At 46.1% G+C, this 18,573-nt stretch overlaps 1 protein-coding gene across 10 annotated transcripts in view; it reads right to left on the bottom strand.

The window, feature by feature from the left end:
- HUWE1 (HECT, UBA and WWE domain containing E3 ubiquitin protein ligase 1) overlaps window positions 1-18,573 on the bottom strand; it is a 179,190-nt gene that overhangs the window by 39,098 nt on the left and 121,519 nt on the right. For 8 of the 10 annotated variants that reach the window (XM_075668491.1, XM_075668500.1, XM_075668498.1 and 5 more), the window contains 14 exons: window positions 16,518-16,654; window positions 15,704-15,794; window positions 13,469-13,561; window positions 12,606-12,837; window positions 11,126-11,273; window positions 8,569-8,692; window positions 6,170-6,658; window positions 5,551-5,664; window positions 5,216-5,413; window positions 4,042-4,107; window positions 2,987-3,056; window positions 2,238-2,338; window positions 862-1,091; window positions 254-536 (listed from right to left, as the gene is read on the bottom strand). In XM_075668491.1, coding sequence (XP_075524606.1) covers window positions 254-536; window positions 862-1,091; window positions 2,238-2,338; window positions 2,987-3,056; window positions 4,042-4,107; window positions 5,216-5,413; window positions 5,551-5,664; window positions 6,170-6,658; window positions 8,569-8,692; window positions 11,126-11,273; window positions 12,606-12,837; window positions 13,469-13,561; window positions 15,704-15,794; window positions 16,518-16,654 — 2,376 coding nt within the window. The remainder of the gene's footprint in view (window positions 1-253; window positions 537-861; window positions 1,092-2,237; window positions 2,339-2,986; window positions 3,057-4,041; window positions 4,108-5,215; window positions 5,414-5,550; window positions 5,665-6,169; window positions 6,659-8,568; window positions 8,693-11,125; window positions 11,274-12,605; window positions 12,838-13,468; window positions 13,562-15,703; window positions 15,795-16,517; window positions 16,655-18,573) is intronic. The other 2 variants (XM_075668495.1, XM_075668496.1) reach the window with 2 other exon arrangements.

Genomic DNA, 18,573 nt, shown 5'->3' with positions numbered 1-18,573 from the left:
CGAGGTACAGACACAGCCGAGAGGTTCGCTTGCATTTCCTTTCACGAAAACACTGGACGCGCTACCTTCACGTCAAGAATAATATGTCACACTGATAACACGCATGCCGTTTGTGGCCTGGAAGTACCAGACATGCTGAGTTAAAGAAAATAAAGGCACGCGAGATAGATGATAATTGTTTTAAGACAAAGATATTCCCTACAAGGTGTAAATAGTGCAAGCACAACCCTCGCAGCCTCATGGTGCCACTCACCTGCCGACCGGAGTATGCGTGAAAGAGCCGTGCCCCCGTGGGAGGAGAAGAAACGCTCCTGCATCTGCCGGTGACGGGCCTCGAGTTCCCGCCGCAGTGAATGCGCCTCAGAGGCCAGCTCTGCCGGTAGCAGGGCCAGCAGAGAGTCATCCATGTCGGCCAGCACCTGCTGCCGCAGCCCTGGTGGCAAAGTCTGAATGAACGAGGCCGGGTCCACGGGTGCGTCAGGGTTGCAGTTCTGTGCGGCTAGCCGCTGCTGCTCGGCACGCTGTTGCGCCAGCACCTGCAAAGGGCACACAGGTAATGCGGTGTTGGGTGCTGCCACTGACTTCAGTAATTCATGCTTGCCTGGCTGCTTTACTGTCTATCAGGTCCCCTTCCAGTACAGATAAGGAAAACAAGCGTTGTCTGCTGTTATAACACTTGCCCTACGTGCTTCTTTTATTGTCTTTTGCCCCGTTTGCACCGTTTCAAAGTGGACGTTAACCTTCTCACTCAATTGTACACTTTGTCGTCGACTTTAAACCTTTTCTCAACAAAATCAACGAGTGCCGCTTTTAGTGAAGTGCATACGGTATTTACGGTACCCAAAGAAGGGAGAGCCTCACCTCCTCCTGGATGCTGGGAGGCAAGGCAGCCAGAAACTCTGGGTTGACCTCGGTGAAGGTGGCAGTGCCGTCGGCAGAGGAGGCTGCCGCCTGTTGCTGCTGTTGCTGCTGCTGCTGGGCATGCGTGCGCAGCCGCTGAAGCCTCAGCTGCTCTGCTATCACCTCCTGCCTGATGTTCTCGGGCAGGGCGGCCAGGAAAGATGGGTCCACGCCCTCGGGAATCTCTACATCTGCAATGGCAGGGAAAAGGCACAACAAGCAAGAAGCACAGATAAGGCCTCTCTCTTCATTCCAAAATCTTTGCACTGGAGACACACTTGAAGCAACCATGATGGCCCCATGCAGTTAATAGTACAGCAGACTTCCGTTAATTTGACCCTGATGGGACCGACGCGATACAGTCAAACCTCGATATATCGAACACTGATGCATTGAATTGTTGCGTACGTCGAACACTTTCTATATCACCTAAAAAATCGCATGCATTTTAATTTTTTTATTTCAAACGGGGTCGGCCATAAAATGGATATATCGAGCTCTGCCACCCCAGACCACATGCACTCGATTTGACAGGTGGCAAGTTTTCTCGCAACACCCTCGAAGATGGTGGTGGCGCAATGGGCGTTCCCGACTGCTACGCACTACAGCTGCACAAATCGAGTGTGCCAAGGGCGTCATTTGAATGTAGCGGCTTACACATGCGGTGGCTTGGCTAATTCAACAACATCAACAACGCATTGCATTTGCCGTACTGACTCCTCCTCTGTTCCGCGCTCTGCTCCTGCAGCACTTCGTGAGGAATGGCGGTCTGCTTCCAAAAAGACTCACGACAGCACGCATTCACTGGGCTCACTCAGACGCCTTGGCTCATGCCACTTAATCCTTTGTGACTGACACTGTTTCAAAATGCCTCCATTGATGGACGTGGAGATAAATAGGTGTGGCTGAACAAGGAAATGTCACTGGAGCTAATGCTTAGGGGACTTGCCTTGGTCAGGGCAAAGACCAGTATTCTTGTTGAAACATTTCCTCTAGCAATATCATTTGTTCAACCCCTCGTAGACCACTTCAAGCCTCAATCTTCCCGCGAACTTCTGTTTCGTTTGGATTCTAGCTAACAAATGCGATGAGCTTATAAAAACGTCCCAACATTAAAAAATATTTGCCAGACTTAAAGTGCATTCTTTCACTTTGGCTTAATTCCCACACCACATCAATATTTTTGTATCCCCGGTGAAGGTAAAGAATGCAATACTTGCCTTGCAAGGACAAAAGGCGCTTTCCGAATTGGTAAGGCAAAGCAACAGGTTGCACTACCAAACAAGTCAGTACTATAATAAATAATGGTATGAGACTACAAAGCAAGAGGCACATACCACCCAAGATGCTTGCATATTCGTTGGATACAGAAGGCCCGGCTGCGTCAGCAGCACGTTGTACTGGGGGTGGCTGTGCTGGCACAGGAACTCCAGCTTCCCTGCAGAGCAGTGGAGGTAGGATAGTTTTCGTAGCGTGAAAGTGCAATGAAAGCGCGTGCAATGATTACTAAACGTTGCTACTTTCATTAGTTCTTTCAAATTTAAGGTGTCACCTTGACTTACTCTAGCGTAGATGTAGCACCTCAAAGGCACATACCGTATTTACTGAATTATAATTCACACCTTTTTCCTAAAGGATTAACTAAAATAAGAAGAGTGTGCTAGAATGATTTACAAAATCAAATCTTCCAAGAGATAGTGTCCAAATCCTGCCTCCCAATCTCAAAGGCTGTGCTTCGATGTACTGCAGATGCCAGAAGTTTTCCAAAACGCCCATAGCTGGCGTCCATTTATCACCGGTATTTCAGTCGGCATTATTTTTTTAAGTGGGAAAACAGAGGTGTGCGTTATAGTCAAGGGCACTGCATTTTCCATTCCTCTGGAGATGAAATGAGTGTGCATTATAATCAAGGACACATGAAAATGGAGTCAGTATGCTCATACGAACTTGATACATTAGTGCCGACAAAACGCATAGCTACAGTATCTCCTGGGGGAGCTACAAGTTTAAGAAACCGCCAAAGCTGTACTTGTGACAGTCTGCCACTGTCACAAGTACAGCAAGCACAACACAAGCCCCAACTCACACTTCCTCGGCTGGCTGTTGCGATCCCTCGGAGCCGACGTCCTCCACAATGGCAGCCGCTTCCCTTGTGTCTGCACATAATCAAAGAAAATGACGTTAAACAAATGCATGAATCTGATGTAAAAGAGCTTTTGCTGCTAAAAATTTTGATATATAGTCTCATCACAAGAAGTTGGACTATACCAAACTGCAGCCGCTGCTTCCCACATCCAAAGAAGCCTACAAACTACAGATATCAAAGAAGGCACCCCAATGCAATGCCGCACTACATGTGCCAAAGGACCACCAGCTCAAAGTGCTCATACATGCAATTTGAGGAGTGAAGCACTGAAGGCAGTGTGTTAAAAAAAAAACAAAAAAAAAAGATTGACAAGAATGAAAACGTAACCGAAACATTATTATTTTGTTTCAGAATGAAACTGAAATGTTTTTCATTGGTTTGGTGAAAGTTGGCAATATGAAACCGCCGATGTCAGGCAACGTCAGCATTAGCGCGTATCTCAGGCAGGAATAGTGCGAGCGATAGGTGGTCTAATCTCCTCCTCCACTTTCCTCCTCACACCCCCTTTCATTCTTTCCTCCTGTGTTCACTTTCATCTTTCGCCTGTGCTTGTTCGCTCGGTTAAGAGGAAAACACCACCGCCGAGGCACGCCGACACAACACAGGAATGGGCGACCAAGAGCTGCGCTCTAAAACATACCATTCCGACACCCTGGCTGAAGCACTCAGTGGTGCGGCCAGTGACTACTGGATTGACTAGGCTTCATTAGCTAACATGTTGAGGAGCGCCGGCACCATGGCCTGCCACCAGTTGCCAATGTATCAAAACAAATATATCGCTCTTTCTGCTCAACCTGGTGGCTGAATTAGTCTATCAATTAGCCTAATTTTTGCGTAAGGGACAACCAGAAATTCTGGTTGTCCTTATACACTAAGCCTATGGGGCCAACCAGTGTCAGCCGGCGTCATGAAGCTGTCCGAGTAATCGGGCACGTCAGAGTTATCGGTTGGCGACTACATGCGCCAAGGCACAAAAAGACCGTCCATCTCCTCACCTGGAGATGCAGTGTCCCTGTCTCCTTCGTCTGTGCTGAGGTTCTGGCCATCTGCAATAAAAGCATCTGAAAGTAGCAAACGTAAGAGCTGACAGTTGCCAAGACAAAATATACAAAATCACAAAGTAACACCATTAATTCCCTTCCGATTGCCAGAATCACACAGTAATGCTGCCAGCTCCAGAGATTTCCCTGCATCTAGGAATCACAGAAATTGTACATTGTGCCTGTCTTCTCGCAATGCCCTAACTTGGTCAATGGCCCTTCGATAAAAAGCACATTTGTTGCGAAGGCTCGTGTGGAAACTTGCCCCCTCGCACATTTAGCGCCTTTAATACCAATTGCTTCACAGCTATGCAAACAACGGGACAGTATTTTTTGCTATCACCGTGATAAATGGAAGACACGAAATTAAATATTAAAAAAATTAAATTATGGGGTTTTACGTGCCAAAACCACTTTCTGATTATGAGGCACGCCGTAGTGGAGGACTCTGGAAATTTCGACCACCTGGGGTTCTTTAACGTGCACCTAAGTCTAAGTACACGGGTGTTTTCGCATTTCGCCCCCATCGAAATGCGGCCGCCGTGGCCGGGATTCAATCCCGCGAACTCGTGCTTTTTTTTTATCCCTCAGGTCAAGCTTGTACAAATAAGAATGTGAGGATTTTTCTTTTTGGAGTGCTCTTACTTTTGCACGCTTTGCCTCCATTGCTTATATTTCATTGCTATGGAAGACACGGTCTGTGGCAATGAAATATAAGCAATGGAGGCAAAGCGTGCAAAAGTAAGAGCACTCCAGAAAGAAAAATCCTTACATTCTCATTTGTACAAGCTTGACCTGAGGAAAAAAAAAACTTATTTATAACAGCAGAATAAGACTAAATACACTGCCGAGTGCCAAACTTCCTTATTTTCCCACTTCTATCTTGTGCATTTGGGCAGATGAGAACTTGCCACGAGTGGAAGCTAGCTATGAGGATTCAGTATTTGTTCTGAAAAACTGAAAACGCTGTCCAAAGCAGCCAGAATAATTCGTGCAGTAACATAAGTGCAGAAGCTCCATCCCTGCAGCTTTGCCTCCAGTGCCACAGAAAGTTGCCTACACGCTCAGACGCTCCCAAGACGAAATACAGAAAGGACAAAGAAAAGGAAAATGGGCTCGGTGGTCACACCTTCGAACTCCTCGGAGGGCACAGCTGCACCCGAGGTAGTGGTGGTGGTCGTGGTTGGCTCTGAAGTGTCCATAGGGCACGGCTGGCTTGCAGCTGCGAAGAGGCCGCCCGCACAGCTGCTCGACTGCTGGAGGGCGCTTGCCACAGCCGAGAGTGCCGTGCTGCCCAAACCCTCCAGCCAACTCATGGGCGGAGCACCTGGACGGGAGCACCGGGTAAACACGGTAAAACCCCTGGACAACAATGCTTGTGTAACGTTATGCAATGGCTTGCAATGTAAGCACAGCGTTCTCGTGTGGCGACATAAACTGAGCGGCCAATTCCACCCCGCTCACCCGGTGGCATTGAGGTTGCAGGTTCAGCCGTCATGGACAGAGCCGGTCCCAGCACCCGCTCCACGATTGAAGCTGCCAGGCGTTCCGTGCCAGCCAGGGATGACTCGCTTGCCCCTGCAAGCAATGCACAGTTTGTGCCTCAACCCATTTCGAACTGCAAAATCCGGCAACATGCTGTGATGCCATGTTTAGCGCACCCCGAGAACACCCATCACACGAGGGCCTTTCGTTGGCAACTAATTATTAAAGCTTACACAACACAAAATGACAAGTGCCCGATGTGGTTCTAACCATTCACTAGCGCTACTTAGGCACCACAGCAAATGACAGCAGTGCTAATGGAACTAGGCGCATCCATGAGCCATCGGGAGGGCTGAAAAAAATAGAATGGTTCGCTGCATGCTGCCGCGAAGCGGTGCCTCCTTTCTGCTGCTGCCTGCTGGGTTCGCTGAATACACTCACCAGTTCTCATAATCTTACAATGTTTCAATTAACAGAGGTGACCTGTGCAGGCAAGCAATCCTGCCGGAGGCGTTACTCGTTGGGTATCTACAAAGCATCCGATAATTATGTCTTATGAAGGATTAGCCCAATAGACATTGTGACAAAGACGACCCACCTGGCTCAGACGCCAACGGTTCTTGGTCGGGTGGTGGCCTCGCTGCCAGGCGTGCCGACACAGTCGAGGGCTCGCTCACTGCCGCCGTTGCCACGGTCACGGAGGTCTGCTGCGGTTGCGGCTGTGACACAGGAGCAGCATATGCAGAGAGGGACGAAGCCGCAGCCATCACCTCATCCAAGTCGGCTGGTGGAATGTTCCGGCTGCTGGTCGTGGCTGTAGTCGTCGTCGAAGAGGCGCCCGTCGTTGATGGCCACGGCCCCAACAGCATCATCGTGCGCTCATTGTCTTGATTGTGGTTGCTGTCTTCTGCTTGGGCACCGACCGCAGTGGCCGTCGTCGAGGTGGTGCTGGTGCTAACGGGTGCTGCAGACGATGTCGTCGCCACTGCCGGTTGCGCCTCCTGCAGCTTGCACCGCTTCTCCCGCCGCTCGGCTAGTTCTTCGTCTCTATGCCTCTCCAGAACTTCCAGGATGGCCGGCTTCAGGCCTGCATGCACGGATTTCAGCTTGTTGTGAGATAAGTGCAGTCAATGCAATAAGAGCTTGCAAATTCAAGTGCATAAAGTTAAATTAGAGAAAGGCACTGCAATCATTAAAGCAATGTTGTTATGGCTGCTTGGCTTTAGTACTCCAAAAGTGCCAATCAATTCAGCTGAGCAAAAATAATGGAAGCATGACACAGTTGAATGAGCGAGGCTAAAGCGTCAGTATAGCGCAGTCGCCGACCGATTTTGTCAGAAAAATAGTCAGAAAAATCCAGTAGTCTGAGAAACTCGTTCCCAACAATAAAAAATTTATTAGGCTTAGGGTGGCTTAAAAAAATCTCTAATAATGCTTTGCCTCACACTACACTTGGAGGCGATCAGGTTTGTTTTGGATTTGTGCAAGAGTGACACCGTCTCCGTATACAGTGGATAAGAGTGTCACCACGTTGGCTATCTCCATGGACGGAGATCGCCACAGAGATCGAACAAGCAACCCACGTTACTTCACACCACTTGGCTCTTGTGAAGGCACAGGAGGTGGCGCTGATCACGAAGATGCGAAGCTGCACATACGCACACAGATGCGACGTCTCCGAGGCACGACTACTCTGTGGACACACCACATACAAAATGGCAACCGAAACAAAAAGACAGAGGAAAAAAACAAACAAAAACAAAAACGGTCCTGCATTAAGTGATTATGACGGTAGTGCTGACCAAAATAAGGAAAAGCACCGTCCCCTGAAGTGTTTTGTCAGCTAAGGAAGAGCGGGCATGGCCTCCTAAACAGAAGAATGGCACACGCTTTCTGTTGATAGCAGGGCTACTTTTTTTAACCTGCACTGGCTACACGAATGTAACTAGTGTAGGAAGTAGCAATTTTTTTTTACTTGGTGTAGAAAAGTGTAGCTCCGCCCACCTACATGAAGCCATTTATTTATAGCTGTAGTGTAGCATGAGAATTACTTTCTACACTGCAGTTTTGATGAGTGTAGGGAGCAGACGACAAGCATGCAGGTTGGTGTTGCAAATGCGTGGTGCCATTTTTTCTTATACTGTCAGCGCTGATATAGCAACGACAGTAAATATTCACTGCGACGATGACAGTGAAGTGATGGCATGACCACGTCACAGAGGAAAGTGAGGTAATCTTTCAAGGTAAAATTGTCTTACTCACGGATGGCATGGGCTGTTTCAGACTCCGTGCTTATTATAGGCATTGAGAAGTTGTCTTCGTGCGCTGCGCATTCGCGATGTATATTGATGGAGTAAGTCTACATTTGCTGATGAAAGCAAACTCGTATGTTAGCGCATTTAGTCTCAGGCAAGGGCATATAAGCAGCTATTAAGTGCGAAGTCAGCCCAGCAAGCCAAGTGCAGCACAAGACATCAGAGCTTCTGCCCGGCACTACACCTGTGTACACGAGCCTGCACGAAGTGTAGGTAAAAGAAAATAGCCCTAGTGTGCGCCTTCCAATCTTGCAGGCTACAAAGCGAGCAACTGGAAGCCAAGCCTGGCCAAGCCAGCAGAAAATTCAGCATGGCGGCCTCAAAGATCAGGTAGCGTGGCTCGAAATGAGCGATTTAATCAGGAAAATCAAACTTTGGGGCATAAATTTGTCCGAATAATCAGTAGCAAAAATGCACTAGCTCTATGGGAACCCTGACAGTGCATTTATGAAGCCTGGAATATCCATCAAGTCGGAATTTTCGGAGTCCAAAAAATTCGTTGGCAACTGTATACCAAAGTACAGCCAGTTGACCACTCGAAGCTTGGCCTTCCCTAAAAAGCCCCAAAAAGTTGACTGCAAGTACTTGCTGAATATGCACTCTGCGACAAAAAGCACCAAGTTCCTCTTCAGCCAATTCTTTGCAAGTAACTAAATGTTTAACTTGGCTCTTCGCCATTTACCTGCGACGCAGTCGTGCATGCTGTCTCCATCCAGGACCCGAGACTCCTCGGTCCAACGCACCAGGGCTGTGGGGATGTTTGCCAAGGTTCCCGTGCCGCTGCTCGACACAAATGTGCCCGGATCCTGCACGTGGCGCCAACATGACTTGTTTGCATGCAGACGTCTCCCCATATTGAGCTCGTTATGGTGTTCTACACAAAATCTACTGACCTACAACGTGCGTATCCTTAGAGGAAAGGGGACCTCATTCCCTCAAACAAGACTGTCAGCCATGATAAAGCCCGTTTCTAGACAGGCAGATCATGCAGACTTGGTAACCTTGGAATGTTTGACGTTTTGCATCCAAAGCAAACAAACTGGACATCAGTAAAAAATGCCTGTCATTTCACACTAATTACACCAAGTGTAAGGTTGAACTCTTTCTTGAAGCCTTTCAGGGTAAAATATATATATATTTTTTTTTTCGCTGAAAACTGCAGTCCAGTTGTGTTCCCCGGTGAGCGGAAACAATTTCAAATGACTGAGCGACTCCATGGGGATGGCAGCACCTCTTAACAACCAGTCGTGTTGAAAATGTGCACCATATCACATGCAAAATATGCAGTGTACATGCACGTCAAAAACCATGAGGGACAGTTCAGCGGCATCTGTATACGTACTGCAAAAACCCTCAAAGGGTTAAAAATAGAGATCTGCACATACAGAGTAGTAGATTTCGAATTGAGTATCGGATATCAGAAAAATTTTCTAATTTCTGAATATCAAATATCACAAATACCCGCAATTACGGCACACCTTTGTTCACTTGTGGAACAACGGCACTTATTTTTGGGTGAATCTGGTATTTCGGACTCCCTATACCGTATTTACCCGCATAATGATTGCACTTTTCTTGTAAAAAAAATTGATGCGAATTCAGGGGTGCAATCATTACGTGGGTTAAATATCCCATGAAAAGAAATATTTTCTTTCTTTATCCCGAATTTACTGCGGGATGACAACGGGTCAACAAGTAGGCGGCTGCTGCTGTCAGTGCAGGACATGAAAACAAAAATGGCGGCCGGCAGAGCAAGCCGAACGCGCCGAACATTATTATTTTTCTTCTTGTGAGCACATTCTGTGCATTGAAACAGTAAACACTTTCTTCCATATCAGTAATGAATAATATAGTTAATATCGGCAAGTTTGTGACAATAATTATAATGTAGCCATGTCTGCTCTGAGGGGACAGAAACAGAGATGGACGCACTTAGCTGCCAGTGACATAGAAACACATGGCAGGCATGCTGCGGAAACTGCAGCATTTGTCTTCACTGCTATCCTAATATGGCACGTTTCCGCTAATGGTGGGCAAATGTCTTAGCTGCGTTACAAGCATCGGCATATAAATAGGGCACACTTCTAACGTATCAGTGTAAACGTGGCCATCATTGCCGCTTACGATTTGTTGCGTGCCCGCAAATGCAGACGAGAAGAATCGAAAGGCGCCCCTTATGTTGTTTTTGTTGACCAAAACCATTATGAAGCCTACAAATAATAAAGCCGAGGCAAGTTTGATTGGTTTTCTTTTTTTTTTCTTGGAAGTGCCGAAAGGGATGAAAGGAATGAAATGGGGCATCTGCTTAGTATGTTGGGTGCGTGCAAACCGCTTGGTATGTCTTCAAGAATCTTTCGCATAGAATTTGACAGATGTTAAGCACAATCATCACTAGCTAGACTTGGCCCACGACATATCGCTGCAACAAGTTCAGGGTGCGACCATTACGCAGGAAAGAAAAAGATATTGAATTTTGACGACAAAATTCAGGGGTGTGATCATTACGCAAGTGCGATCATTATGCGAGTAAATACGGTCATTAGAACGATTTGGCGTTCCTCGTCGAGTTCGAATGATCAGTCAGCAACTGTAGGCCCTCTTCATAGGCGCAAAGCTAGCTTTCCTGCAATGTAGTTTGCCAAACTAATGGCAGCATAGTCATCTTTGTGTAAACAGCGTGCACCCGCAGAGTTTGCTAGTATTGCGACATGAAAAATGTATAGGTGGCTCTCATAATGAAGCCATGTGCAAGAGACAAGCCCCAGCACTTCCCAGCAAGCGCTTTTGTGTTCACTTAAACAACAACTGGAGCCACCATTAGTTGGGCAAATGTGCAGTGCAGAGAAGTGCACTTGTGAAATGGGAGAAAGTTCTATTGAGCCCAGTCGTTTGTTTTGATGCTCTAAGGCCTCTAAGGCCTAAGAAATCTCCACCGAGCCACGGACATACTGCATTTCTATCTAATGGTTCCTACCACATCACTTCACATCAGTCATGTCTTAGCGAAGTGGCATGCCCTAAAAGCCAGATTCATTAACTGCGTCATTAACTTCGTCGCTCAAACATGTTGCTCAATGACTGTAAGCTGAAGCACTGATCTTTGTGGCATGTTTACTGCAATTCAATAAAGAGGCGGCACAGCTGCAATAGGGCTAACTTATCACGCATCACATAATGCTCAGAAGTCCTGCTTTCTCACGCGCTTGGCCACCCCACATTAGAGAGAGACGACGACTCACCTGTATCTCAAAAATGTCCTCGTCAGTAGCAAGTATCCGGAAGTCGCTGTTGGCAAACACCACCCGTGTCTGGGCGGTTGATGATGCGACAGGGTTGAACGTCGATGTTAGCTGAAGGATGTCCTGGGCTGTGTTGGGACCTAACAGCCTGCATGAAAGTAATAAGCCCATTCAGATAAGTTGCTGAAACACAGCAAAGTGCATCAAGCTGCCTATAGGCACTTCAGTCATATTCAAGTGAGTGAAAATTCAACCGCCGTATCTTAGCTACGTTCGATTCGCTTGCACCTCTTGAACAAGTTCACAAGGTGTTGCACCCTGCCATCATTTCAGTGGTGCAGGAATGGTGCCCTTTGAAACAGGCCGTTTGTTTCAAAATGTGCAGGAGGGGCGCAGGGCTGATTCAAAATTTTGCAGTACCCTCTCTGCTGTTGGTGCAGACTTGGTGCAGGCCTACAGGTGCGAAGCAGCAGCACAGCAAATGACGTAGCACACAGCTGCAAGCACTGTTGAAGCCCCACTTACGTGAGTCTGCGGTGTCTATGAAGGCGTGGTTGTACTTACACACCTCAGAAGCCGATCATACCAGCAGTTAAGGACCTCTCAAACTTACGCACTCTGTGCACATTAGTAAGGCAAAACATAAGGCCTACACCCCATCTGCACTGCAGAAATTGAGGTGCACAGTTTTTGAACTTCTTGTGAACCGCCATAAACTGGTTCACAGTGGTGCAGGCAAAATGAACGGGCCTCTTATACTCCAGTCATGTGGTGCACTTCCTATATCAATCATGATTCACCGGAATCAGATTTCATGACCGTAATCAGCTCCCTTCTGTAGTATGTGCAAAGAAGCCAATCGCAATCATTAAACTTGATGCTGATCGGGCTTGACTGCAAGTGAAAGTGCCCTGTGTGCCTGGGGTTTTAAAAAAATGCATTATTCACAGCTTTGTAGCAAAACACCGAACACTCAGCTTAGCTGTACATAACGAATGCGCTAAAATAATATGCCTGCAATGACTGTGCTTACAATGCCAATGACATTGCAGTAGGAGCAGGGCTGCTGCAATTCACTATTGATTACTGAGACATTTGACAAACTCTCATTCTGTGACAATAAAACCTCGCTTACCAAGGTCACTAGGTACTGAACGAAACACACACCTGACCACCGATACCCGATTCTACATACACCTAAATTTTTCGGTTTTAAAGTAAGCAGAGAGATTATGGGCACCCAGATCTAATGCACGCATAAAAATCCAAGAATCTACATGGAGGGACAGCTATTGCCATAGCTCAACTGATAACACACCACAAGCTGTCATGTGGAGGTTGTTGGCAAGGTTGTCTTTTCCACTTTCATTCCTTTTTCTCATTTATTAAAATCTAACTTCACCTTTGTTGTCTTACTGGCTGTCAATGACTGCTGCGCCAAGCACGCTCACTTATCTTGCAAGCAAGCTGGGATACGCACCTCTGCAGTATGGCAGGGGGGTTGGGGTGGCGGTTGGCATACACATGCCACGTGCCACTGCTGCCACCATGCGTGGCACCCTGGGTGCGGAAACCTCGGGTGCGCCGGTGCAGGCGCGACGAGGGGCCACCTCCAGTCTGGGGGTCGCCATGCCGCACCAGAAGCGGGTGCGTGCTCGCCACCGTGCCCGGGGGCGGGGGAATCGATGGACCTGTTGCCACCGCCGCCCGACCAATACGAGGCAAGGGAGGAGTAGGGAAAGGGTAAGGCAGCAGGGGGGAGAAACGGGAAGGGGACGCAACAAGGTCCATTTCTGAGATTGGGTCCCCAATGACAATGGCACAAGTGGGGACACCTCACCTCGGCCTGGCTCCAAACATGAACAGAGGAGAGGAAGAGCTCCCCACTGATGCTGACGCACAGGAGCAGCCCATGTGCACTATTATCAAGAGATCACCCGTGGTGATAGCTCTTTCAGAGCACTCCTTTCGGCTAAGCCATTATTGAGATGCGAGCTGCTCCAGTGAAGTGTTGTGATGGCCATTAGATTGCACAAAAGTGAAAGCATCCCTTAAAATTGACCTCCCAAGAATTAAAGCTCGGACGTCGCATAGAAAAAGGGCAAAGGCTAATGGGAAGGGGGCTAACAACACATTTGCAGACGGCCTCTTCTGCATTATTGGCAGAAAACAGCTCCTGTTTGTCTCCTTTCGACAGTAATGTTATACCTTACTAAAGTCACACACAGGTACATCATATTAGAATGTTTAACTAAGGGCCATCTTTTCAGTGCCTGCCCTTCCCCGAAACAAGCTAACATAACCGAATGCAAAAGAGTAGTGTAAAGTAAAGGAAGTACTTACTGGTCGTCTCTGCACCATTGTTGCTTTCATCGGGAACAATAGGCAGCTGGTAAGTGCGGATGCCCTCGGAGCCACCAAACATGATGGATGTGCCTGGATCGTCAAAGCATATCATGCTATCGGTGGACCCCGTCCAGAACTTTATAGAGATCAACACGACTCTCCCGGAGAGGTTATCATAATCACCACCCAGCACCTGGAGTAGCATGTCAGGCGAACAGCCAGGCTAACATCTCCAGCACACCATCAAAGCTTGTTTCTCTCTCTCCCGGATTGGTACCTAGCTCTATTATGTAGCTGGTACCGTACGCAGCAGCACCAATGCGCGGCTGCACCTTTCAACCAGCTCCCAAATTGAGTGATTTCCCACACTTCCTCAGTTAGGCCCGCATGCTCAGCCTCGCTGCGAGCTCAACAGTGAGACTGTGGTTGCTTTCCCAGCCTGACTGCGCCTGAACCGTGCATGCTTTACAGTGCAAAGAGCTGAATGTTAGTTTACGTGTTGTTTACAGTGCAACAAGCTATAGTTCCTAAAGCATTGCTGAGAGTACAGCGGATGCAACTGAACTGCTGCGGCGTGCCAAAAGTCTGATGAATCTTCCCAGAAAGACTGCAATTATGGTGCAGAGCTAACATATCAGCTTATAGAGACAAAGAAAATTTCAAGCAATATGTGACCTAGAACAACGTCTGCTGCTTGCCTGTCGATACCATGTACTGAGTTTTTTATGCTCAAGTTGCAGACTGGTGTGTTTCTAAACTGCAAGTCATCGTGTGAAAAGACATGCTTGGGTGATTTTACTAGCACAAAACCTATGCTTCATTCAAAACAAGGAAATGCTTGGCAACTAGTGGCAACATGAACAGCTGTCAGTCTGACTGCTCCTACATTATGCCACCAATGCTGTGGTCGCATGGGCTGCTGGTTTTACCAACAATGTGGACATTAAAAGGCCAACAGAATGCAGCTAACGAGGCTGGCACTGTCAGAAGCCTTAGCCGCAATACCAACCAGGAAAGGACAGCATACCAAATTTTCCTTTTTTTTGTAAACACTTGCGAAATGAAGTGCATTAGAGCTAAAAACACCAACACAAGTTTTGATGTAATTAATTCACTTTTACTGGCCTGATCAAATGCCAGAAGACAAGACAGTGTTACATCCAGCAGCCGTGACACCACTCGGCACTAAATTATTGAGAGACATGTTTACCTGACTGCATCTTTTGTAATATAGCTTACCTTATTAACTTCCAACATTTCCAGTCACAAAACTACAATTACCATAAAAACCTGTACTTAAGGTAAGAGTGTTTTAGGAGGTAGGAGCTGGGAACCAGCCTTTTTTCCCGCACTCCCTCACTTCATGAGTGAAAAAAAGATTATTACTATTATTATTATTATTGTTACTTATTAGCGTCTCAAATATCCACCACCTACTAAATGCGGATCCAAACCAAAAATTTCAGTCACACAGTCCAAAGCTTTGATTTCATTACTGTTGCATGGCTACCATCATCTTCATCTTCCTCTAGCATGCAGGAAGTGCCATTAGGTGCCATCATGGCTTTGGCATGGGCGAGCATCCAGAAAAACTATCGTACTTTTAGGAAATGCAGCATTTTGAAATGGCTTGACGGCACACAAGATGACTATTTGGGAGTAGTTCTCGGACGAGGAGCTGTCCTAACACAGCGCAACAGAGGATGACGATGACTGAAGCGTGAAGTCCAATGTAAATAAACGTTTTCGCTGAGTTTGCCTCGTTCATATTATACGTGGTAAAAACTTTTTGCTTTTCGCGATCCCTAAATCTCGCCTCATGTTATACGAGTCCGCATTATATGAACATTTTTAGAGTACTAGCAGTACTGCTTTATTTCATTTACTTCTGAAGCTTATCAAAGCATGCAGCATGAATTGTAGATGGAAAGTGAATACAGTAAACACTCTCAACCACTAGCAATTATGTTTTACACACAGGCGTTACTGAGGTTTCCCATGTGATGCTCTGTGATAACACCAACAGCTGAGTGAAAGTAGCTCAAAATGAGCCTGTGTTTGCATATATGAGCCTATTCAACGACTGAAGAAGGCACAATCCAACAGTTCTGACTAGGTTCTGATTGTAACTGCCAGTAGCCATCAACACAAAGGGCCACCATAACCGTTCCGACGAAAAGTAGCTGAAGGAAAGCACAAAGGCCAGAGGAAATGCAAGAGACAGTGTTTTACCGGATGACGGGAACACTTCCTCAAAGTGGAAGAAGAGGTTGTCGTCCCGGTCCTGCATCCGAAACAGGGCTTCTTCCAGGTCCTGGTACTCCTGTAATATGAAAGCACTAGTCTGAAGGGCGCAGTGCAGTGATGCACATTCGCGAGATAATGTTGGACTAGGTGAGAAGCTGCTAAGAAATACATTTTTACACGAGTCATGCCTCGTTAATAAGGACATTTTGGTTCCCAACCAATACTGCTCATAAAGAGCGCCGTCCACAATAACGAATCTTGATGGAAAACGAAGTACATTAGTGGAGAATAGGCGATGTAACTACAATTTCTGCACATTGCACCAAGCAGTGGGGAATAAAAATTGACAAAATCATAGCAATCCAAGGGTGTTATTCTGGTCACTGCTATATTTAAAAAAGACTGCTATAAAATTTAAAGCGTGTCGCTGGCCATGAGGGCGGTGACAGCAAGGTTCGTGTTGATTAAATCCCGAACAGGGCTTTCACTCAAGGGAACTAAATAAGACTAGAGGAGTCCAGGAGTATCAACTACAGCTTGAAGAGCCTAGCGTATAGGAAGAAAAACATGGTCTGCCTACACTGACTTCCCAGGTCACTGTGACAATGTCCCAGTGACCTGGGAAGAGTATTGAGGCTGATATTCCCCCATGAAGGGCCTAAAGCTTGCCGCTAATCACTAAGACGGTGCATTTTGTAGGTGGCCAAATTGCACGGCCTAGCAATAAGGGCTCAATCAAGGGTTCTCAGCTGGCAGCACAGCAAGCATGTTAATTCGCGAAGGCTAAACGAGAGCTCACCTCTTCATCCTCATCCTCGTCCTCAGCTTCCTCGTCCCCTTCATCTTCATTCTCCTCGTCCTGCTCAACTTCATCTTCACTGCGCCCAGAGTCCGAGTTGCTCTCAGAGTCTGTCGTCTCCTGGTGCACTTCCTCAACTGTGGGCAGTGGCACAGTGAAGGAGTTCGTGGCCTCAGCTATTCAACCAATCGCTACATTTCTTTCTGCTGCTCAAGTTACACACAGCAAACTTCACTTCACAAAACACTTTAATGTGACCATGAAATGCTTATATTAATGGCTGGCTTGCAATATCCTTTTATGATTTCTGTAATTAGAAGGCAAGCTCACTTATGCAGGATACGAAGCTTCACTGATGGATAAGTCAAATATCTTTAAAACACCAACTAAATGTGCATCATCATCTTAAATTGACCCAAAAAGCAGCAATTCTTATACAAAGACCAGAGTAAAACTACAGTTAAACCTCAATATAACAAACAGTAAAATGAACAAGTGTGCCTTGTTCTATCAGAACTTTGTTATATTGAAATTGACTTCGTATGCAAGTAAGAACAGTTGCTGGCAAATTATTTGTTACACGGAGGGGATTGCAATATTTTCCTAATTATTCGGCAATCAGAAAATACAGATTTGAATAAGAAAAACATTGATTTGGTTAAATTTGAGGGTAGGTGACGAAAGATATTATTCGGCAATCAGAAAATGCAGATTTGAATAAGGAAAACATTGATTTTGGTAAATTTGAGAGTAGGTGACGAAAGATATGGTATCATGCCAAACCATGGCACTTTTCTGCTTTGGCAGCTATTGGTTGCGTGCAATTTGAGAGCCGCATTCCGCTCGTAACTACTCATTTGACGATATGTGCCTGCAGAAGTTTTCATTTCTTGTCTTGGTATTCCTTCACGGTTGCAGTGAAATTTCGCTTTATTGAAATCATTTATAAACACACTTCGTTATATTGAGGATCGAAATAGACGATTTTCTATGACAAAAAGTTACAAAAAGTTAAACACTTCATTGTATCAAAATTTTTGTAATACCGAGGTTTAACTGTATTTCAAATAAATATGCTCTAGAAGTTCTGTTAGACACTGTCCAGCTCGAAAATGGCGACTCACTAGCAGATAAAATTGCATGTGGGTGCTTGCCCAAGCAGGGGCAGCAGTAATGGCATCTCATATCAGAGATTCATCTGTATTTTAACAGTACTCGCATCTGCCAAAGAAACATGTCAGGATTTCTTTTTCCAAGTTCTTTCACTCTTAAGGCTAACACCTGGTTAGCACTTTGTCCCTGATTGCACTTAAGATATGACATGAAAACCTCTAAAATATATTCATATGCATGATACCTGGCTTGCAAGAATTTTTGTCTTAGTACACACTAAAGGGTTCTCTACATATATAGAAGACAATAGCCACCAGCAATACAGTACACAACACCTCTGAAAGTAAGAAAGGGCAACCAGGTTTTGAAGAAAAAAAATTTTTTTTTGACATTAAAAAGAGCTAACTACATGAATTCAGCACGCAAAAAGACAAACAGTGCTGTTGTAATGTTTAAAAACAGCACAAAGATGTACACTGGACAAGAGAATAGAGGATGGGACACACACAGTGCATGTTGTCCGGTATACGTCTTTGCGCTGTTTTGAAACATTATTGAAAACTACCAACTCGCCCAATCTGCCATTCTTCAAACAGTGCTGGTTTTACTAAAATTTATTTAAAAATTGCAAGGGCAGCACTCATTAGTAAGAAGAGGAAAGAGGGTAATTCACTCCAGTGATGTTTCAACAAATTGACTTGACGAAGGCAAGTCCTCTTGTCAAACTTCCTGGTATGAGGGCCTTTGACTTCCACATATACTTTCCGATTAGCAGCCACAGTTGGACAGAAGTGCAACCGCATGTCACCCTGATGTCAATAACAAACACTTCCCACAAAAAAACCTCAACCTTGATCACAAAGCATCCTGCAAACAATCTGTAAGGTCTGCCAGCTTTGATTACGGCTGGTCGCAAAAAGCAAAATGCTACCTGCATCAGAAT

Source organism: Dermacentor variabilis, chromosome 9 (assembly GCF_050947875.1).
Source record: "Dermacentor variabilis isolate Ectoservices chromosome 9, ASM5094787v1, whole genome shotgun sequence".
Classification (NCBI taxonomy): Eukaryota; Metazoa; Arthropoda; class Arachnida; order Ixodida; family Ixodidae; genus Dermacentor; species Dermacentor variabilis.
This window is presented reverse-complemented; position numbering and strand designations above follow the sequence as displayed.